General features: G+C 35.9%; 2 protein-coding genes and 1 long non-coding RNA gene across 9 annotated transcripts in view; 1 reads left to right on the top strand and 2 right to left on the bottom strand.

The window, feature by feature from the left end:
• Nucleotides 1-3,766, top strand: part of LOC136030199 (uncharacterized) — a 48,929-nt gene extending 45,163 nt beyond the window's left edge. The window contains exons 8-9 of one of the 2 annotated variants that reach the window (XM_065708969.1): nucleotides 751-856; nucleotides 3,431-3,766. In XM_065708969.1, coding sequence (XP_065565041.1) covers nucleotides 751-825 — 75 coding nt within the window. In that variant the 3' untranslated portion in view covers nucleotides 826-856; nucleotides 3,431-3,766. The remainder of the gene's footprint in view (nucleotides 1-750; nucleotides 857-3,430) is intronic. The other variant, XM_065708968.1, reaches the window with a different exon arrangement.
• The window catches only part of LOC136030206 (uncharacterized), a 422,925-nt gene that overhangs the window by 202,014 nt on the left and 199,602 nt on the right, over nucleotides 1-21,309 (bottom strand). The window lies entirely within an intron of this gene.
• The window catches only part of LOC136030198 (dnaJ homolog subfamily B member 6-like), a 68,498-nt gene continuing 56,781 nt past the window's right edge, over nucleotides 9,593-21,309 (bottom strand). For all 6 annotated transcript variants that reach the window (XM_065708963.1, XM_065708966.1, XM_065708962.1 and 3 more), the window contains 3 exons: nucleotides 19,765-20,004; nucleotides 18,539-18,779; nucleotides 9,593-11,372 (listed from right to left, as the gene is read on the bottom strand). In XM_065708963.1, the coding sequence (XP_065565035.1) occupies nucleotides 11,276-11,372; nucleotides 18,539-18,779; nucleotides 19,765-20,004 (578 nt within the window). In that variant the 3' untranslated portion in view covers nucleotides 9,593-11,275. The remainder of the gene's footprint in view (nucleotides 11,373-18,538; nucleotides 18,780-19,764; nucleotides 20,005-21,309) is intronic.

Here is a 21,309-nt window from a genome sequence, read left to right as displayed (position 1 = left end):
CTTTCCAATGGTTTTCTCCTGGTATAAAATTTAATACTTGATATTTCCCCAGTCAACAAAAAATGATACATTTGTCTTATGTAAAGGGCTATTCATTATCATGCATAAGAGAACTGTAATTAGTCTCTTTTTTAACTTTCGCACTGTTTATTCTTTACATAAAAGTTTCTTTGTTGTTAGTTTTATTAATAATGAGTTGTAACTTTCACAAATGTTACAATTAGTCATTGATGAATTATGACAAATGATTGGTTCATGCTGATAAAAGTTAGTTTTACAGGGAAAAATCTCTCGTTAAAATTAGAATCCCATTACCTGTGGATTTTCTTACTCCTCTGGTGTCCGATCTCTTTTAGGTAACGGTGAATGATGGACTTTATTTTAAAATGCCCCTCTCCTCCTGCTGCTCTGTATATTTTGCCTAAGGACTTTAAGGCCGTTTTTAAGCGTAAAAAAAGTGGAGATTAGTTTCGTTTTAGTTGTAGGCTACTGTACTATGAATCGGATATAGCCAATTTTATCATTTGTTTTTTTGTTTAATTCAATTTTAAAAGAGTCGATTTCTCGCTAAATTATTCTGAGTTAGAGCTGGAATGTGTAATATTCTACTCATTATTTCTACTTTAGTTTTCTAATGTAGAGTAAGCGCTCTTTTAAGAATGAAATCAATAGTATTAGAGTTGTGACTATCTTCATTTAATATAATTTTTTGGCTAATGTGAAAGTTTCATTCACTTGTTTATCTTTCAGTCCTTAATAATTCACCGACTTGGGCGCTTACAGCGTGAAAAAGCTTCAACCTGGGATAGTGCCCTGTCCAATTAGCGACATTCTTTCGCCTTCTTCAATTCGAAAGGTATTCTCAATTTTGTTTTTTCTTTCTGTTTAAGGAAGTGCTGTTGTTGTTTTTTTTTGTGTGCAATTGAAAAATAACTTCTGAGGATGGAACATCTTCATGGCTCCATGATGGTAAACATGAACGATTTTGTAAAAAAAAAAGAAACCTATTCCATAGAAATAAATTAAAGAAGAAGAAGAAAAGATGTTTACCTTTAAACTAATTGATATTCAAATGCGAGATATTTAGTAGTAGATTCAAAAGCTGGACGCTCACATATTTTGTTAGGCATTATTAAATGAAGAATGTGATACCAACATTTAAGACTATTAGTGTTTGAGGGTATTATTAAGTTGGTATTTTTCTAGTATTGCCCATTGCTAAATTTCTTTATTTATCCCGTACTATATCATAGTGTAACCCCAGACAAGGTCGGACTATGGGTAAAAAACCAGTACTTTATGCCTACAAAAGTGGGTTTTGGAAAGGGTTCATTCTAAGGATATATAAAATTCCCAGTTGTTCCTAATTGTTTCATAAGTTTGTTCATTTCTGGTGATGGATTACACAATTATCCTAAGCTGCTTGTACCTAAGTTGCTTGTACTGGATTTTTATTTTTAATGTGTCATATTGTACCAAACGTTTTGAATAATTTGCCGGAATCTTTAAAAAAGTAGGCGAATGTGTGTGATTTCTGTAGAGATCTTAAAATAATTTGTCTCTTTTTGTGGGTTTTTTTGAAGAGTAGTCAAATTAAAATTAATTTGGTCTCAAATTTACCATAAAAGAAAAATAAACGTTTTTTCTAATGCTCTCTGGACGGACTGCATTCTCCACAGAGCAGCTCTCGAATCAAAAAATATGAGCGAGGAACATAACTACGTTTTTACGGAAATAACTGTTGTTATAAACTACACAAAAATAGTCCATCAAAATTTAGGTTACTTGCAAAGTTGTGTGAAGGTATTGGAGCTGCTTACATCTTACATTTGTACTATTGTAAAGTACGCTGGCAATTTCATGCAAAAGTGATTCAGAGGGTACTTGAACCTAAAGAAGAAATTGTAATTTTCTTATGATTATTGAACTTGCGTATTTGGTGGAAATTTTTGGAAAACTAGGCGTTTTTTACATAACAAAAACCTTTTTGTTGAACACTAGAATGCTTTGTTAATTCATTTTTGAATTACTTTGGTGAGCTCAATTTTACAAAATGATGACGAATCTGAATTTACAAGTAATGAGAAAGAAAACTTGAATGGATTATCTTGTGATACGCCTTTAAACAAAGGTTTCAGAATGCACCTCTAATTTAATTTTGGACAGAAATTAAAAGCGAATATAATATTTTGTTAAGTAAAGCTTTAAAATTATTGCTGTAGCTCGCGACATCTTATTTACGCAAAATAGAATTTTCCGCATTAGTTGATATGAAATCGGAAGATCCTGATCGTTTCGTTGTAGAGAAGGTTTGCTTATCGTGTATTCTTATCATTGACAACGAGATTTGATTAACTTTGCGCTAATAGGTAAGCACAGTCGCCTCATTAAGAGACAATAATATAAAGTTGTTATTTCTTTTTGAAAATTGTTGTCTGCGTTATATTATAAAATTGAAGGGAAGCTATGAAAAAATATTTTAAGGGAGCCGTGGTAAAATAGTAAGTTAGAAACCACTGGTTTACACCATAAGAAAGACAGGAATGCTTTTATAAAAGAATACTGACACAATACTGAAGGATCTTGAAGAGGTCTACAATTGACCCTGAAGAACGGTATTAGCGGCAGGTTAGATTCCTCGTTATGGTACGGGGAAATAAAGAAGTTTTCAGAAAAGAATTTTACTTTAAGCTTAAGCTACCGTGCATCCTAAATAGAACATGGACAGCATTCTGCAGTAGTTGCTTAGCTCGTAGGAAAAACATTCAAGGGAAAATGGTTATGATTTTCTACGCACATGTAGGCTAGCTGACTGAAGGCAACAAGTTGGGCAGTTTTTTTTTATGTTATAAGAGTTAGCTAGATAACAAAGAACGGTTCATTCATTCATTCACATGTCACGAGCTCCTTTAAGCATTAAAAGGGCTTTAGGAAACGGTATAAACAGGTATGGGAAAAGTTCCAGTGCTACCAGTAGCAGAATTTGACAGAATTTCAAAAGCTGCCAGATCTGCCAACAAATTTCAAAATCTGTCAGCAAATGTTACTAGGCCATGAAAAAGTAGTATTGCTACTATACTACCCTACTTTTTCCGCGGCGGGGTATAGACCCGTCATTCCAGATATTATTAAATCTATAAATCCCTGGGTGATTGCAACTGCAAGAGCATTTTCAACATATCATCATTTCAAAGAAAAAGGCTTGTATTCAGGAAAACATCAATGTTTATGTTCTTATTGATCTCACTATATTCATGCACATAGAATTTTCGAAGGAGGTGCATTTTGGAAGCTACAAATTCTTCAAGACATTATATGAACAATCACGAAGATCTTGCCAGTTTGGAAGGAGGGGGGGTGTACCCTTGGGCACGTATTTCACTTATCAATGTGTTTTATTTCTCCGTTGCTAATTTTTTTTTTTTTTTAGGTAGACATAGTCGTCGCCTTTTCGTTTCTGTGATACAAAAATTTGAGCTTCTGTCAAGTCGTGTTTTCAACCAGATCTGGGGTTATAGCTGAACTTTCAATCACGGAATTTGAATTTTTTTGCGGAGTAGTTTAGTTGCGTTTAACCGGTGAATCGTGTGTGATTTTTTTTGCTGTTTAGACGTACTGATATTATGATCCTCTGAAGTGCTAATTTTTAAGACTTTGCATACCTCTTTGTTATGAGATGGCGATTTCTTTTTTTTTTTTTTAGATTCCAGATATTATACTTTCGGGCTGCCCCTGTTGTAAAGATAGTAAAGATCTATCTTATTTTATCAAATGAACTATTCTATTGATAGGATCTTGCTTCAGCAATATATGCCCTTATTAATACATTATGCCTAATGGGCACCCGCAAAAATAATTGCGGGGGGGGGGACAACCCTTCAAAAATGTTTCCAAAAAAAGAACAGGTCATAAAAAAGTTAGTTTTTAACCAGGAAAACGTTATGTTCTTTTCTTCTAATAATAGAAAATCACAGTGCAGGAAGAAGAAGAAGGGGAGGGGAGTCAAATCAATAACTCATCAAAAGCGAAAAATTTAAAAAGGTGGAATCTTAAGCAGCAATCCAAAAAAATAAGGGCATCTAGTTGAAAAGGTATGTAAAATTTGAGATAGAACAGTAAATCTGGACTTGGCCCAGTTATTGATATTAATGGGGCCACAATTAGTGATAAGAAAAGAGTTAAAGATGAGTTAATTAAAGGCAAGTTAAAAGAGTGGAATGGGCAAAACATTTTGAGAACGTGCAAAACCGTGACAAAGTTGCTACAGTTAAGGTAGGAAATGAGGTTAGTAGCTAGTTTCGTATGGAATCAGACGTTAAGCAGGGTTACGTTCTATCCTCATTTATATTGTTCATTTTGAATGACTTTGTCCAAGGAGAACGGCAAAGGCTAAGAAAGAGCATGGGAGTTAAATGGGAAAGTAAAACTCTCCTAGACTTCGATTATGCTAATGGTTTGAGCGTCCTAGATGAAAATGTTAGCAAAATGAATGAATTCTTGAGATTTGAGAGTCTAAAGATATGTTTGAAAATAAATTTTTAGAAGACCAAGTCACCAATACTGGGAATAAATGAAGGTGATGAAGTGAGGTTGGGTAAAGAAAAGATCAATGAATTGGATAACTTCAATTACTTAGATAGTATTATTACTAACGATGGTGTATGCAGTGAAGATGTCAAAAGGAGAATAGCCAAGGTGCAGGGTGATATTTCACAGTTGAAAGAAGTTTGGAAGCAGAAGTCACATCTACGAACCAAAGGTGCGAATATTAGAGTCTATAGTTACGGCAACGGTCAAGTATGGCTCTGAAACGTGGGCACTCCGAAAGACGGAGGAACATTTGTTAGATGTTTTCCATAGGAATTGTCTACGGGTTGCTTTGGGTACCCGTTTGACTGACCACATTTCAAACAGTAAGCTGTACGAAAAGTTTCGTTCTATCCCGCGTTCTAGGGCTATAATGAGACAAAGGTTGAGATGGCTGGGATATGTTCTGCGGATAAAAGATTGCCCACGATTGTCCTTTTGGCCAACCTTCTTGGGCGAAACCAAAAGCAGGTCACCCTAAAATGGGGTGGATGGGAAGAGGTTAAAGGAAATTGGAACTTCTTGAAGAGGGGGGGGGGGTTAAGAAGGAGGTCTTGAAAATAATGGGATGGATGAAGAACGTGTATAGCGTTGTTGGCCTCGGTGCTGCAATGAGTTGTCAGCAGCAATAGAAGTAGCCGCTGTTCAGGTAAAATTTTCGCCGGCATTTTTTTGTCGAACGGTTTATTTTTTTAATGTTTCTATATTTACTGAGAAAATGGCTGCTATTAACTCAACCATGCAACTTAAGTTGAAAGTAATTGTTTGAACTACATTCCCCATAAGTAACTGCCCCTCCCCAGGCACTCCTTATTTTTGCCGAAGGAATTACCTGCAGTCCTTCAAAGGGCAGTTTAAGTGACAAAGAATTTTTTGTACTAATTTGTATGATTAACAACTTTTTGTTCATGGTTGTGTGCTACGTATAAGTCCTTTTCTCTTAGGGAAAAAGCTTGCTCTTTTTGCTGACTAAATAATTGTTTTTGCTGACTAAAGATTGGAGATGAACTTATTGACATTAGAAAAGGTAGAAATATGAAACAGCAGTTCCTCCATATGTATCCTGAAAATGGAAAAAAACTGTGTGTACATAGTATTTTTGAAATCCCCAAAATAATTGGGAAAAATTATTACCATCAATTTATATTGTACGCTTCTCTGTCGATAAGTTCGACTAAAGTTTAGCTCGGAGATCATTTTGAAAAGCTTTTAAATTCTACGTAACCAATCTCTTGAAAAAAAAAGGTAAGAATTTCGCTTCTGCAAAAGAAAAAACTTGGGCCCGGTTTCGGTTCATTTTATTATACAACCTCAATTTATTTATCAAGGGGACTTGTCTCTGTCAATTGTCAAAAAAATTATGTTCGAAGCCTAATTTTGTTCAATTACGCAAACGAATTCACAATTTATATTTGCAGCGCTTGTGAAAAAAAAAAAAAAAAACTCCTAGTTAGGTTCTATAAAACCTTCGAGTGGGAGAATGTGTCTTAAATATTTTTACGTCTCGTTTTACTGCCAATTTTAGGCAGCTGCAATTGATATTAGCCTTTGCTTCTACAGAATAAGGTCATGATACCAGAACAGACCTTATTGAAGGTGGAAAAACCTGAATTCATTTGCAACGGACCAGATTCCAGTTCAGTAGTGCCATGCTTCCTTTCTCTATATATATATATATATATATATATATAGTACTACTTAAGTACATTCTTCCTGAGGTACTTAAAATAAATAGGTACTTGAAGCTCTCAAGTACAAATAAATTCTCATGTACTCACCCAAGTACATTCCGCTTCAATGGAATGACTTTTTTTTTAGCAGAAAAGGATTTTTCAAAAAAAAAAAAAAATTCTGAAAGAAAATTTTTCTTTGGTAGCAGTTACCTGACAATTAAAAGCCTTCAGAAAAAAGTGATGAAACTCAAGCAGTCTGTGAAGTATACTGCTCCATTGGTTAGCGCACTACTGGGTGGTGTTGAGCGGCGGTTTAGCTTTCTGGGGAGTTCCGTCCAAAACTGCAAAAACTACGTCCTCGAAACATGCAGCACGCCCATGTTCAAGAACAAAATATTCCCCGACAGCTGGAAAGAAGCAGCTGCAACAATATTGGTTGAGGAGGCTAAAAGGATGAGAACAAGTGATCCAAATGACAAGTCCAGCCACTTGTCAGTTGATGGTTTCTACGAATTATCAGAAGATGAGAGCGATTCATCACAGTCTTACTCTGCAGTTAATAAAGTAAAGATAGAGGCTTTGCAGTTTCTAGCAGACAAACGGAGGGGCCTTTGCGTTCTTAAGGATTACCTCATGTGCTGCAAGTTTTTCGAAAGTAAAACTGTGTATTGCCATCTTCAGCCCCTATTGAAAGAATTTTCAACTGGAGGATCCATTTTGTCTCTCTTAGATATTAAGATATAGCGGGTGCGCAAGCAAAATGTATTAGGTACAATTATTCTGCAAATTTTGGAGTAAGAATTGTTTTCTGGCTCCAAACTGTCCAAATACTTTATTCCCCCCCCCCCCCCCTATGTGTAAATATATATCTCAAATTACATATTTCCCATCTATTCTGTCACTTGTCTTGTCTCACGCTACACTGAAAGAAACGAACGAAGAAACCGGTTTGCTCTCGAGTTTTACATAGCGTAAACTTGAGCGAGTGGCGTATAATACAATAGCACCAAAATTCCTTCCCCCTACGGAAAACGAAAAAACAAAACTCAAATAAAATTCTCATTTTTAGAAAGCCTTATTCCTTACTGGGGGTATTTTCCATAGGGGGAGGGGTTATTTTCTGTGGAATAAACGCCTAGAACCCCCACAGCCAAAGACATTATAGTACTCGGTTTGACAAGAAAAATTACAGCGATAAAAACGAGATCATTTTAGATTTCCCATTGACAGGGTTTACACGAGTAGCAGCTATCTAAGTTGCATTCTGCCTCCTAAGAATACACGAAGACCGCTTAAAACATCGTCATTTGGTATTTATGCATACTATTGCAAGTTATTTGTGCAGAACTGAAGATGGTTACTGAAAAAAACCTTTTTGGATGATTGTTTGTTTCCCTCACTCGTAGGGTCAACCAACTTCCAATTTTCGGTTTGACAAGACTTGTATTATGTGAGAGACGGACGAAAATAAATTATACCCAGAGTAAGGAAGGGGGACCACCCGTTAGGTCTGTCATCGAATGATGGTCGTCCTTCTATATCTCCTACGAAGTAAATCTCCACACCTCTTAAAATTCAACCGTTAGATACAATCCACGAGAGATACTGTTTTCACTTCTTTCACTTCCTCATGCTTGAAAGACGCATCCCTTATATATATATATATATATATATATATATATATATATATATATATATATATATCTTCCGAGTTTGAAGTAATACTACCCTATTTAATAGCATTTAAGGTGAGAAATCCCGTAAATGTCACATAACAATTATTCTCCATTCTGAATAATTGCAATTAATTCGAAAAATTTCTGTAGGGTCATTAGTATTTTCGGTCACGACACATCTAAATACCTTAAGGGTCATTCATGCCCGTGGCAATATATTAGACACCTGTATACAATTTTGCCTCTTTCTAGTTTTAATTATTACTATTTAGCAGTTTAAAACAATTGTTAATTCAGGGTCAACAGAAATTACAATGAGACTGATCTTTTCAAGTAGAAAAACAAAGAGAAAGAACGAGAAGAATTCGGAGAGAAAGAGAGTGAAAGGGAGAATTGGAGTGTACTGATTTCCCACAAAAAGTCTAATTGATACACACTAGCCAAATGTTCTTCCGTCTGGAACGGTACTTCATTCTCTTTCTTTTATGGCTAGGTACAATGACTACCATTTCCATAATCCTGCTGATATGAAAAATAAGGATGCCATAGAAATAAATGAAGGAAGAATGGAAGCTTAACAATTAAATAGAACCGTATTACTTAAAAAATGCTTATTCGCATATTTTATTGTTCTTTCTTTCCAATTTAGTAACTGATAAAGAGGCTAAAGTCTTTTACATACTCCAATTCGATTCCGGTGCAAACCTGATCGGTAAATTTTGATCTAATCTTCGCAGAAGTTTCAATTACTCTTACACGTCTCGGTACGGAACAATATTTCCGATAGTGAAGATTTAGAAAAAGAGAAAGAAGGCAAAACATAAAAACAAGCAGGATTCAAATTTTCTTTTTTCCGAATTTTGACATCCTTAAACCTGAAAAACAGGTTGTCCAACAGTAGAACTTGCAAATTTTACAAGTTAAACAAATTTAAATGGGCTAATGTCATATATGTTTGGTTATGAGTTGGGTTTAAGTGCAATTTTGCATAGTAACATTGGTTTCAAAGGATCATTTTAGCATTGTTCTTTGGGAAACAATCTTAATTGTGATGAAATATATCAATATAATATAGAGTTGGGAGGTGTATCGGTATTCCACCTAAAAAAAGAAGATTTAATTCGGCTTTTGAAACATTTAAAATACAACCATCTGTAACGATAAGAATAATAAAATTAAATTGCAGAAGAAGATATTTTCTTCTTGAACTCATTTACCATTTGTAGGGATGCAGAAATTGATTCTACGTGGATTACATAGAATATATCAAAATTTTGTACAGATCAAGTAAAAATTTACGATTATCTTTAAAAAAATTATGACCTTTATTATGAAAGCATATTTAATGTCACTGTTCCTTAGTACCAGCTCCAAATTAAGACGTCGAGTTTGAGCACATTCAAACGTTTTTAAATAAATAAATTCAGTTGTCGAGATTCCATTTTCTCATAAAAAAGGTTCCTACATGAGTTTTATAAACTTTTTATCACAAGAGAATACACATTCACTACCCAATTTTCTTTTCATGATTAGCGAGCTTCGAGAGCAAACTTTGTCTTCTTTGACAATATACAATTTTGGCAATTAGTAAAACTAGTTTAGCATCAACCACCAAAATTCTCAGGTCTAAGAAACTACAAAATTGAGACGCATAAATTCATGTCTCTATTAATATTTATTACTGTATATCTATGCGCATTACACTTAGCCTACACATTTTATTAAACAGAATCTTTGCTATATACTATTAAATCATTTTCGTAGTATGCAATAAAAACCAAATAGCCAGTTACTCTTAGATTGTCAACGGGGTAAATACTTTTGAGACATCCTAAATATTTTTGTTTAAAAATTGCATACGATTTTTTTTGTTTATAGAAGCACGTAACAATACAATTACATCTAAGACAAAGTGGGTACTAGTAGGCGATGTTTAAACGCATGCTAAATTAATGTGAATTGCAGAATTGAAGAAAGTGTTTCAGCTTCACAAGCATTACTTATCAAGAGTAACTTCAACTTTTCCCCAGGTGTAATTTATTCCCCAGATTTCCTTGATGTTCATCAGATGCAATTTGTCCCCAAACACCTCAATATAAATGTTCGGGTGAAACAGACAACGAAAGGCATTGTCACACCCATTACCTTTGGAAAATTATATGACATTTACCTGAAGTTCCGGCATACTAGCCTTTACAATCCGGGACATCATGTTTGCACCTAAAACGCTGAGGATAGGTAATCTTTTTAATCAGATAAGTAATCCAAATATACTGAAACAAGCTCTACGAATTTAAAAATAAACTGTTAATAACAATAAAGTTAAGCAAATAAAGCAATACATACTATTGAATCAATCCTATACTGTGCAATATTAATGTACGGAGATCTTTCTTTTAAACACTATCAACAAAGTTTTTTTTTCAACCGAACTTAACTGGATTTTGTGATTTTTAATCATTTTCCAATCAATCTCAGTGAAACTCATCACATTCATCAATAGTTCAGTATGACAAGGGCAAGAGTGCATCTGGTTTTCAATTATTTTACCTCAAGTAAACTACTGATATCCTTATAACAATTACAAGACCCCAGATGCAGATAGCCATACTTACACACAGATTAATGCATCCTCCTCCTAAGATAAGTCCAAGAACCTTCATCTTAAAATCACTTAGAAACAATACATCACAAACAAATGCATTTGAAAACACACCAAAATTACGACAGCTTTTTAAGACATCAGACGCATTCCTTTTGCTAAAAACATTTCGCCCCCGCGCAAAGTGCATATGCTTGTACATGTACACAAAGTTTTCAATTCCTTAGACAGCGGAGTTCGCCATTTTAGACCTTATCAAAATATATTTAAAAACACCTCAAGCCTTTTTCTTCTCAAAAGATGGCTCAACATCCTTAATGAATCATTGGAAAGTCAATACCCTTACACTCCCCCCTCTCCCCCTTTCGTATTTTGCCCCATGTTCATTTGCACATTTGAAAATAGCCCTTATTCAAGATCTCGACATTTCAGGACCGCAAAGTTAAAATAGGGATTAACAGCAGCGTGCTAAGTAAATCTAGCTTCATCGAAGTTATCCACATTGATGAAAATATTAAAATGCTGTTCACTTCACATAACACGTATATTTCTTATAGTACATAAAAATACTTGTTACAAACTATACCAATTCCGTGGTTTTGTATAAATTGCGTTGTAGATCAATTACGTTGTAAATATAAACGGGATTCATAGTCCCACGAAGAGTAAAGGAAAAACTATACATAAGGGTGAACTTCGCCCTTGTCTGTATTTTTTCCCCGCTTAAGAAATTTACATTAGTATCCAAGTGCTTGAGGGACGCCATTAACGGTTTTCGATGTCACAATGCCATTTTCAGCAATGGTGACGGTTTCGACGCCATTTTCAATAACCCTGAAAAATAATACAGTAAAATTACATAACAGCTTACTTTCAAAAGATTAAAAAATAAAAGTAATTAATAGTTTATATTCTCCTATGGTAACAATCTTATCATCAATTGTGTCTTGCGTGGGTTCGCCAATCCGATTCTTCTGACCGAAATAATATGCATGCCCCGTGTTCCCACTTCTGCCGATTTTTTTTTCGGAACATCTCCCAACAGTCTTCATCCATCTATCTCCCATCAAAATGAGAATATATCGAAACGCTTTTCGGCAGATTGCTCAGACTAAGAGCCATCTACTGATTTTATTGCCGAAAATTGTGCAGATTTTACAAATTGTTTAAAAATTGAAGTGGAATCAAATGTACATAGCAATACAACTCAACAATACTTCCTATTCCAATCACTTCCTACTATGCCATTGCTGCTGCTTCTGCGTAATTTTACAAATCAATACAGCAGAATTTGTTTCAACAATTTTTCTTTTTCACTGAGGTTCCCGTGGTCCTGCCTACATGCCCAGAAGTTTCAAGCGGGTCGGTGAAAAAAGACTCTTCAAATTTTTTGCGTTACCAGTCGATAGGCCTACAGCCGAATTTTTCATTATTATTTTGGTCTTTGATCAAAGTACCCTTGTCCTTGCCTACACATCCTGTAAATTCCATGTTCTTGCGTCGAGAATTGTTACTACTTTTTTTTTATTCGCTGGAACAAAGGAGTTCCCTTGGTCCAGTCCACATGTCTTATAGCTAATCAGAAAAGACAAAATGTATTCCCCAGTTTCGGGTGTCACAAATTGATACACCTAATTCTCTTTCAACAAGTTTTGTCTTAACTGAGGTCTAAATGGCCTTCAAACCTTGTAGGTTTCAAGGTGACCAAGCACGAAACAAATTTCTCAGACGTCACAAAAAGATACAGCGAGAATTAGTTTAAACTCTTTTTTCTGTATGAGAGTCAACTTGGTCCAGATTTAAACATATAATTTCCAGGGCGACAAAGGATGCAAAGTTTATCGTTTTATCAAGAATACGTTTTTAGGCGTCACAAATCTTCTAGTCAATTTGGTTTAGGATCTCTGTAAAAAAAAAAAATCAAATCCAGCAAGTCTTTTTTGGTCTAGGCTCTGGTCCTGGATGATTGAAAGAAAAAAAGACCGTCGGCCCATTTTAAGGCTAGTGAAATTTGTCTCAATTGTTTCCTGTGCAATAGGGTTGACTTAAACCAGAGATTTAGGGATATAAGTTTCAAGCTGTTCGGAAGAAAAACAAGTTTGGTCGCTTTTTCCCCCAGCAAACGAATAATCTTCTCAATTTTGTTTTGTGTGCTTTGAAATCTTTAGACCCAAGGACTTACGAATATAAGTTACAAGTCGATCCAAAATTTCGTCGTCACTGGTCAAGAAATTATTGGTCGCTTGGTTGCTCCGAAAACAATTCGTGAGGCAGCTGCCGCAATCCTAATCTTTTTTTTTTTTAGTAGGGCGATGTCAGCCCAGAGACTTACAGATGACTGCTTCAAGGCATAGGTAAGTTTAAAATTTTCATCCTCTCCCCCCCCCCCACAAAATTTGAAAAACCCGTTCCTAAGATATCGCAGCTGCGACATTTCAGTAATCTGGGAACATTTACTGTGTTTCGAATTACCTACGACTTGAATGTTAACATATTTTAAATTTCACAATAGCTTAAAGCAAAAATTTTTTCAGCGGATCGACGACGAGACTTTTTGGTCCTCTCATCCCCCTTCCCCATAACACAAAATCCTAAATCCCCTTAACCACTCCCAAACACGCCCTAAAAGATTTTAAGTCGGCCCCCAAAAACTTTTAACCCTCATCCCATCGAAAAACGAATCCACTTGCCTTCCCTTCAACACTCCATGAAAGTTTCACTTCGATCCCAAGCAGTTCTCAAGATATTTGAGATAACGGGTGCACAATGACGTCTTTAGATGTACTGAAGTACATGGGTCGTTTCAGGAGAATACCCTTGAAAAGTTTGGGAAATAATGGCCTAAAGATTGATCTCAAAGAATTTAAAGCCGATCAGACAGTCAAGATCTGCTAAAAACTACCTATGAACAATGTGTAATTTACAGAGCTTAGGGTGATTGCCCCTGAGACTTTGAGGGTTATTTAAAAATATTTAGTATTGAACGGCATTCTTAGGCGGTCATGCTGAGCGAAGAGGCACACTTCTTAGATTTTCCGTCTATTCTGAACAATGACAATCCCAAAATTCTGAGTCAATATCATGGCGGGGGGGGGGTAACGGGAGTGCCAAGTTGCAAAAAAGACATGATAAGGGGAATTTTTACTCTTCACTAACTTTTAGCTCCTCAAAGGGCGCAAAAAAATTCATTTTCTGATCGAGTGAGCACCATCCCAAGTTTCTACGACCAGCCCTTTCAAACTGAATGACTGCAAAAAAAAGACAAGAGAACAACTTCACTATCAATAATATTTTTGGCTATAATATTTTTGAATGTTTTTGGCTGAGTAAACACAACCCGGCTGAAAATAAGCACAAGAAATGGCAATAAAAAAATTTAGAATCTTTTCCATTCTGATGCAAAACCCATTTATGTTAATACGACTCATCTAACCATCTAGCAGATATAGGTGTAAAGTGGTTTTAGCAAAGCTTGAAAAGCTGAAAATATAACACACATAAACGTTCATAGAAAAAGGTATTTCTTTTACAAGAAGAAAAGGAAGAGAGATTCATGCTGAAATGTCGGGAAAAGAAAATTCTTCGGACTTTTGAAGATGATAACATCCAACATTCAATCACTACTCCCAGAAAGCTGGTCAAAATTCCAAAGAATTTGTTTTTTAATTTTCACCTTCTAAGATGACTGAGAGATGACAAAGATTTAAACAAATCGATATCATAAGAACAAAACTACCAACAAATATTGTTAAAGAGCAGTTCTGGAGTAATTTTCCCCAAAAAATCATCTTGCGCCAATAAGTTAGATAATGCCTCGCGGTTCACAAGCTCGTCAATCACATAATATTTAGATCGTGATTTTGAAAAATGAATTCTACAACTAAAAACAACTTAAACTGTAATTTCATTAGTTCTTAAATTATTATTTTTTTTTAAATTAATAAATTTTGTTTTCAATATTTAGTTTTGTATAAACTCATCGATAAAGTATTAATAAAACTATTAATAATAATAAAAATAATAATAATAATAATAAAAAGTATAATAATAATAATAAAAGTATTAATAATAATAAAACTATTTCCAGGTTCAAAGAAAACAAATGTAACAGTATCTAGTTTACCCTTTTCTTTAATGGAATACACAAAAAAACAAGAGCTAAGACCTCATATGCCACTTGTGACGGGGCCGGAATAGCCAAGAGCTCATAAGGTATGAGTTCTAGCAAAATTCTAAGAATCAATAGATTGATTTAAAAGGAAAATCAGAGGCTTAAAGCCGGTCGGGATTTAAAACAAGAGCTCTGAGTCACGATGTCCTTCCAAATATCAAAATTCATTAAGAACCGATCACCCACTCGTAAGTTATAAATACCTCCTTTATTCTAATTTTTCCTCTCCTTTCAGCCCCCAAGGTGGTCGAATCGGGGAAAACGACTTTATCAAGAGAATTTGTGCAGCTCCCTGACACGCCTACCAATTGTCATCGTCCTAGCACGTCCAGAAGCACCACACTCGCCAAAACACTGAACCCCACCCCCTAGATCCTCCAAAGAGAGCAAATCCAGTACGATTACGTCAGTCACGTAACTATAACATTTGCTTATTCTACCCACCAAGTTTCATCCCGATCCCTCCACTCTAAACGTTTTCCAAGATTTCCGATTGCCCCCTCCCAACTCCCCCCAATGTCAACAGATCTGGTTGAGATTTGAAATAAGAGCTCTGAGACACAAGTTCCTTCTTATTATCAAATTTTATTAAGATCCGGTCACCCGCTCTTAAGTTAAAAATACCTCGATTTGTCTAATTTTTCCAAGTTAACACCCCCCCCAGCTCCTCCAAAGAGAACGGATCCGTTACAATTATGTCAGTCACGTATCTAGAACTTGTGCTTATTCTTCCCATCAAGTCTCATCCCAATCCCTCCACTCTAAGCGTTTTCCAAGATTTCTGTTTTCCCCCTCCAAACCTCATGTCCCCGGATCCAATTCGAGTCGCAAATGGAGCCTCTGAGACAAAAGATCCTTCTTTATATCAAGTTTCATTAAGGTGCGATCACCTATTCGTAAGATAAAGATGCCCCAATTTTCACGTTTTCCAAGAATTCCGGTTTCCCCCCTCCAAATCCCCCCAATGTCTCAGGATCTGGTCGGAATTTAAAATAAGAGCTCTAAAGCACAAGATCCTTCTAAATATCAAATTTCATCAAGATCCGATCACCCGTTCGTAAGTTACAAATACCTATTTTTTTTAATTATTCCGAATTATTCCCCCCTCCCCAACTCCACCAAAGAGAGCGGATCCGGTCCGGCTATGTCAGTCACGTATCTTGAACTTGTTTTTATTCTTCCCACCCAGTTTCACCCTGATCTCTCCACTCAAGATTTCCCCCCCCCCCTATGACGCTGGTTTCAGTCGGAATTTAAAATAAGGGATCTGAGTTACGAGTTCCTTCTAAATATGAAGTTTCATTAAGATCCGACCATTCCTTCGTAAGTTAAAAATACGCCATTTTTTCTAATTTTCCAGATTTACCCCCCCCTCAACTTCCCCAAATAGAGCGGATTCGCTCCAATTATGTCAATCACGTATCTAGGACTTTTGCTTATTTTCCCCATCAAGTTTTATCCCGATCCCTCCACTCTAAGCGTTTTCCAAGATTTAAGGTCCCCCCTCCCAACTCCCTACAATGTCACCGGATCCAGCCGTGATTTAAAATGAGAGCTCTGAGACACGATATCCTTCTAAATATCAAAATTCATTGAGATCTGATCACCCGTTCATCAGTCAAAAATACTTCATTTTTCTTATTTTTCAGGATTAACCCCCCCCCCCCCAACTACCCCAAAAAGAGCTGATCCGTTCCGATTATGTCAATCACGTATCTAGGACTTGTGCTTATTTTTCCCACCAAGTTTCATCCCGATCCTTCCAATCTAAGCGTTTTCCAAGATTTTAGGTCCCCCCCCCCAAATCCCCCCAACGTCACTAGATCCGGTCGGAATTTAAATTAAGAGCCCTGAGGCATGATATCCTTCCCAACTTCAAATTTCATTAAGATCTGATCACATGTTTGTCAGTTAAAAATACCTCATTTTTTCTAATTTTTCAGAATTACCCCCCCCCCAACTCTCCCAAACAGAGCAGATCCAATCCACTTATGTCAATAACGTATCTAGGACTTCTGCTTATTTTTTCCCACGAAGTTTCCTCCCGACCCCTCCACTCTAAGCGTTTTCCAAGATTTTATGTCCCCCCTCCAAATCCTCCCAATGTCACCGGATTTGGTCGTGATTTAAAACAAAAGCTCCGAGACACGATATTCTTCCAAGTACCAAATTTCATTAAGATCCCATCACTCGTTTGTAAGTTAAAAATACTTCATTCTTTCTATTTTTTTCCGAATTAACCGGCCCCCCACTCCCCCCCCAGGTGGTCAAATCGGGAAAACGACTATTTCTAATTTAATCTGGTCCGGTCCCTGATACGCCTGCCAAATTTCATCGTCCTAGCTAACCTGGAAGTGCCTAAAGTAGCAAAACCGGGACCGACAGACGGACAGACCGACAGAATTTGCGATCGTATTGTATCAGATTAACGTCGCTTCTTGACTACTAAGGTTCTTGCGTCGGCCCTGCAGTGCATTACTGCAGCATGATAAATCCAGTCAAACGGGAATTGAACCCTCGTCTCTCATGTGACAAGCGGGCATGCTTACCATCGTGCCATCGGAGAACAAAATTTGCGATCGTTTTTTGACCGACAGATTTTAGAAATAATACAAAATCAAAAGATGGAAATTTCAACATTAAAATAGCAAGTGCTACTAACCTTGAAAACACAGTAAGTCAAACTTTGCATCAAATTATGTCAATAACTCTATAGTCAATATATTAATATTGGAAACTGCTCCAATGTGGCATCGCATCAACAAACCATAATTAGGTCCTGCTGTAGGTCTTGCACCAGTAAGGTTCTCATACGAAAATTTCTTGTTCCTGATATTACAGTAAAACTAAAATTAGCTGCATCATCGCAAAATTAGCTTCTTTCAATTTCTTTTTGTTTTTTTATGTGCTCTATAAGCGTTTTCTATTTGTATTTGCTATATGTGATTATTAGCATTAGTATTAGCATTTCTATTAGTATTTGCACGTGTTTTTTTTATGTATTACTCCACTTATTATATTATTGTACAGTGTGGATGAAAAATAAATAATAATAGAATAATTATCAAAAACTGAAGTTCTTTAGGACTTGGATTCAATACTTATGAGATCTTAATTTTGCTTAACAATTCTTCATTTTGAGATATGTGTTTCGTATAATTAAAGGAGTGGATGATGTTGATCCAAATTTATTTTTTAAATTTAGCCATTATCACTCTACTCGTCAGCATGATTATAAATTATATCACCCCAAAACCACTGAAAAAATTGGTCAATTATCTTTCGTTAGTAGAGTTGCCGGACCATGGAATGGCTTGCCTTTGGAGGTTTTCGAAGCAGAGAGTGTTCGAATTTTCAAGAGCCCATTAGTAAATACGCCTTTTTATCTAAACGCTTTTGTTGTGTTGTGTAGTGTCGTGTTATTTAGAAGTTTTTGCTGTTTAGTTTGTCGTTGCCAATTTACTTTAGATTAGTATTATGATTTTGCATTTTTGTGTTTTTGCGACAAGCATTGATGCTTACCGCTATTCGTAATAATAAATAGATAAATAAATAAATAAAAGAAATGATGAGTAATGAAAATTCAGCTATTCTTTGCACCTTTATTTGTTACTTGTGCCCCGAAAAATCTTAAATAAACTTCTACAAGCAAGCTTCAAAGAAAATTTTAGTTCTTTCAGATGAAAAAATTTACATGGGTTTCTGTTTCCCAATACTATTCTCCTTAGCGTCAAATATTTGCATCAATCAACCTAAGATTTGGCGCAATATAATATAAGGATATTGGTCATGAGTCGTACCGTATAAAATAGATGAAACAATGACTTACTTTTGAGTGACGATTTTCTTGTTTCCCATTATCCTAGTTGATGTGGAGCTCTGTCTTCCTCCACCAGCTGAGCCAAATGTAGTGGATGAGAAAAATCCACCACTTCCTCCTCCTCCACCATTCTCCAGCATGTCAAAGGGACTCATTCCCATACCCATGTTACCAAATGGGCTAAGTCCGAAACCAAATGAAGAGAAAATTGAGGGTTGGGCCACCTGATTTCCACGACTCCTGCGAGGACCTTGAAAAAGAAAATCAATGAGTATCTTAGAAAAGTAACTAATGATTTAGACAAAGAATAAATAGAGGTAAGGTAAAGGAAAAAGGTAAAGGATACGGCATTAGACTTTACAGTCCGTACCGGCGGTGCTGATCTCCGTTTCTTGGTCCTTCAGCCAGGAAGTGCAATGGGGGGTTGGGGGCCAGCCATCCTGTACTTTCGCACACCCTTCCTGTTTACCTTCCCCAGATTTCTCCAGGTACCCATTTAGAGCTGAGTCGACTCTGTAATTTAGAGCTGGGTCTTCAGAGAATAAATAGAGCATTTATTAGAACAGAAAAGACCGAAAACCAACTATGAACGTAAATAGCATTACTCTTCATGATGGAACATAATAATAATAAATATTCCTAGCATATAAGAAGTGACAATTTAATAGTTACTGGTATACCTGATCGTTCAGAAGGAGATTTATATTCAGAAAGAGCAATGGAGAGGGGATGAGAGAGAAAGAAAGAAAGAGAAAGAAAGAGAAAGAAAGAGAAAGAAAGAGAAAGAGAGAGAGAGAGAGAGAGAGAGAGAGAGAGAGAGAGAGAGAGAGAGAGAGAGAGAGAGAGAGAGAGAGAGAGAGAGAGAGAGAGAGAGAGAGAGAGAGTATTTCTAAAAAGCGCTTGGCTCCGTGGTGTTTGGCTAAGAGCATACCTATTGCGCTTAAGATCGAAGCGAAGAAAAAGAAAATTTTGACAAATAGACAAAAACTGTTATATTCATTTTATCTTTATAAAAAAAATACGAGAATTAGACTTGGGTTTCAGGATTCTAGATTTCTATCTCCAATTCCTATAAAAAAGAAATGGCTCGTTTCTTTTCCATCTCAATTTTAGGAATAAAGTTCGAGGAAGGTTTGACAGAGAAAGGGGATCAAAACTTGAAAAGATTAACTGCAGGACATTAGTAGAAAAAAAAACAAGAAAGAAAAAAGTCCAAATTTAAAATGAACATTTACCTCCGAACATACTTCCTCCAAACATACTTCCTCCAAAAAAGTCATCAAACGGATCATCTTTGAAAAATTCCCTAAATACATCTTCGGGGTCCCGGAATGTAAATCCAGTGAAGAAACCAGCAAAGGGATCATCGAACAGATCTGCAAATGGATCTTGACGAGCTCGAGAACGAGGTCCAGCACCAGCACTACCACTAAGACCCTCTTTACCATACTGATCATAAATTCGGCGTTTGTTATCTAAAAAACAAAATTATTTATAAAAGAAACATAATAAGACTGCAATCAATCAACCCATTTATTTCACAAAAAAAGTAAAGAAGCATCACTCCTTACAAAATTCTATGGCCAGTAAGACAGCAGGGAACGTAATAAGAGAAACTACAATCACCTTGAATATAATATTAAAACTACAAAAAGAGGCATAAAAGAAAAAAAAAAAGCATAAATCAACACCAGAAAGAAACAAAGAAGAAAAATTATCGAAGTCGAGAGAATTTATATATATTTTTTTTTAAGCCGTAAAAGAGTGACACCTATGAGCTGACGCAGCAACCGGGTTCCAAATAATATGATACACAATTAAGGGATTAAAAAGTAGATCTTACAGAGGGAGTAGGAGGAACTTTAAATCCATACAAACTTGGGAGATGATATAAAGATCAGAAACAAATTAAGTTCAATTAAGGGCACTGGAAAGGTTCCACGGAGCTGACGAAACTAAAATGATGTATACTAAAGAGTATTTAGTATACATCATATATATATATGTATATGTTTGTCGACTGATCATGTTTGTCGACTGACGTCATTATAAGGATTGAGCATTATGACGCCATGTATGTATTTTGTATGTTTGTATGTGACGTCAAAGGCTTTGTATATGACGTCAAAGGCTTTGTACATGACGTCATTATAAGTATATATGAAGGCGTTTCAAAGAGAAATTTTTAGAATAGATCTTAAAATGACAGAAGAAGAGCCGAGGAAGCTGCTCAAATAGTTAATTCAAAGAGAAATTTTAGTATAAATCCTACAATGGCAGAAGAAACAGCCAAGGAAGCTGCTCAAAGAGTTAATGTCAAAAGGCTTGCGGCTAAAGAACGCAAAACCGCGCAGTTAGATGAAAATCAACCTGGACAGCGAGAGTCAAAACGTATCAAAATTGAAAATGATAGCAATGATGATTGGGTTTGGGATTTTGACTTGGATAAGGTCATCAATGCCTACCAGATTTTAATTAAAACAAAACAAAAAAAAAGGTTCGGCGATATGTATTTCATAGTGACGAAAGACAAGCCAAGGTAAAACAAACCAAACAACTTGAAAGTGATACCGATGATAAAAAAAAACGACGTTGAAAAGACTATCGTTTCCCAGTTGCAACATCTTTTCCACAAAAATAACAATTTAGTGCTTCGTTCAAAACAGCAATCGAATTGATGCCTACTGATACGCAACTATCAACAAAGTGGCAATCGTTATGGTCGGTGATCAGTTCTTACCTCGAGATAATATTCTTTATAGGCGAAACAATCAGTTGAC

The sequence above is a fragment of the Artemia franciscana genome, chromosome 8 (genome assembly GCF_032884065.1).
Source record: "Artemia franciscana chromosome 8, ASM3288406v1, whole genome shotgun sequence".
In the NCBI taxonomy this organism is placed as follows: domain Eukaryota; kingdom Metazoa; phylum Arthropoda; class Branchiopoda; order Anostraca; family Artemiidae; genus Artemia; species Artemia franciscana.
Note: the sequence above shows the minus strand (reverse complement) of the source record. Positions and strands in the feature narration are given on the sequence as shown.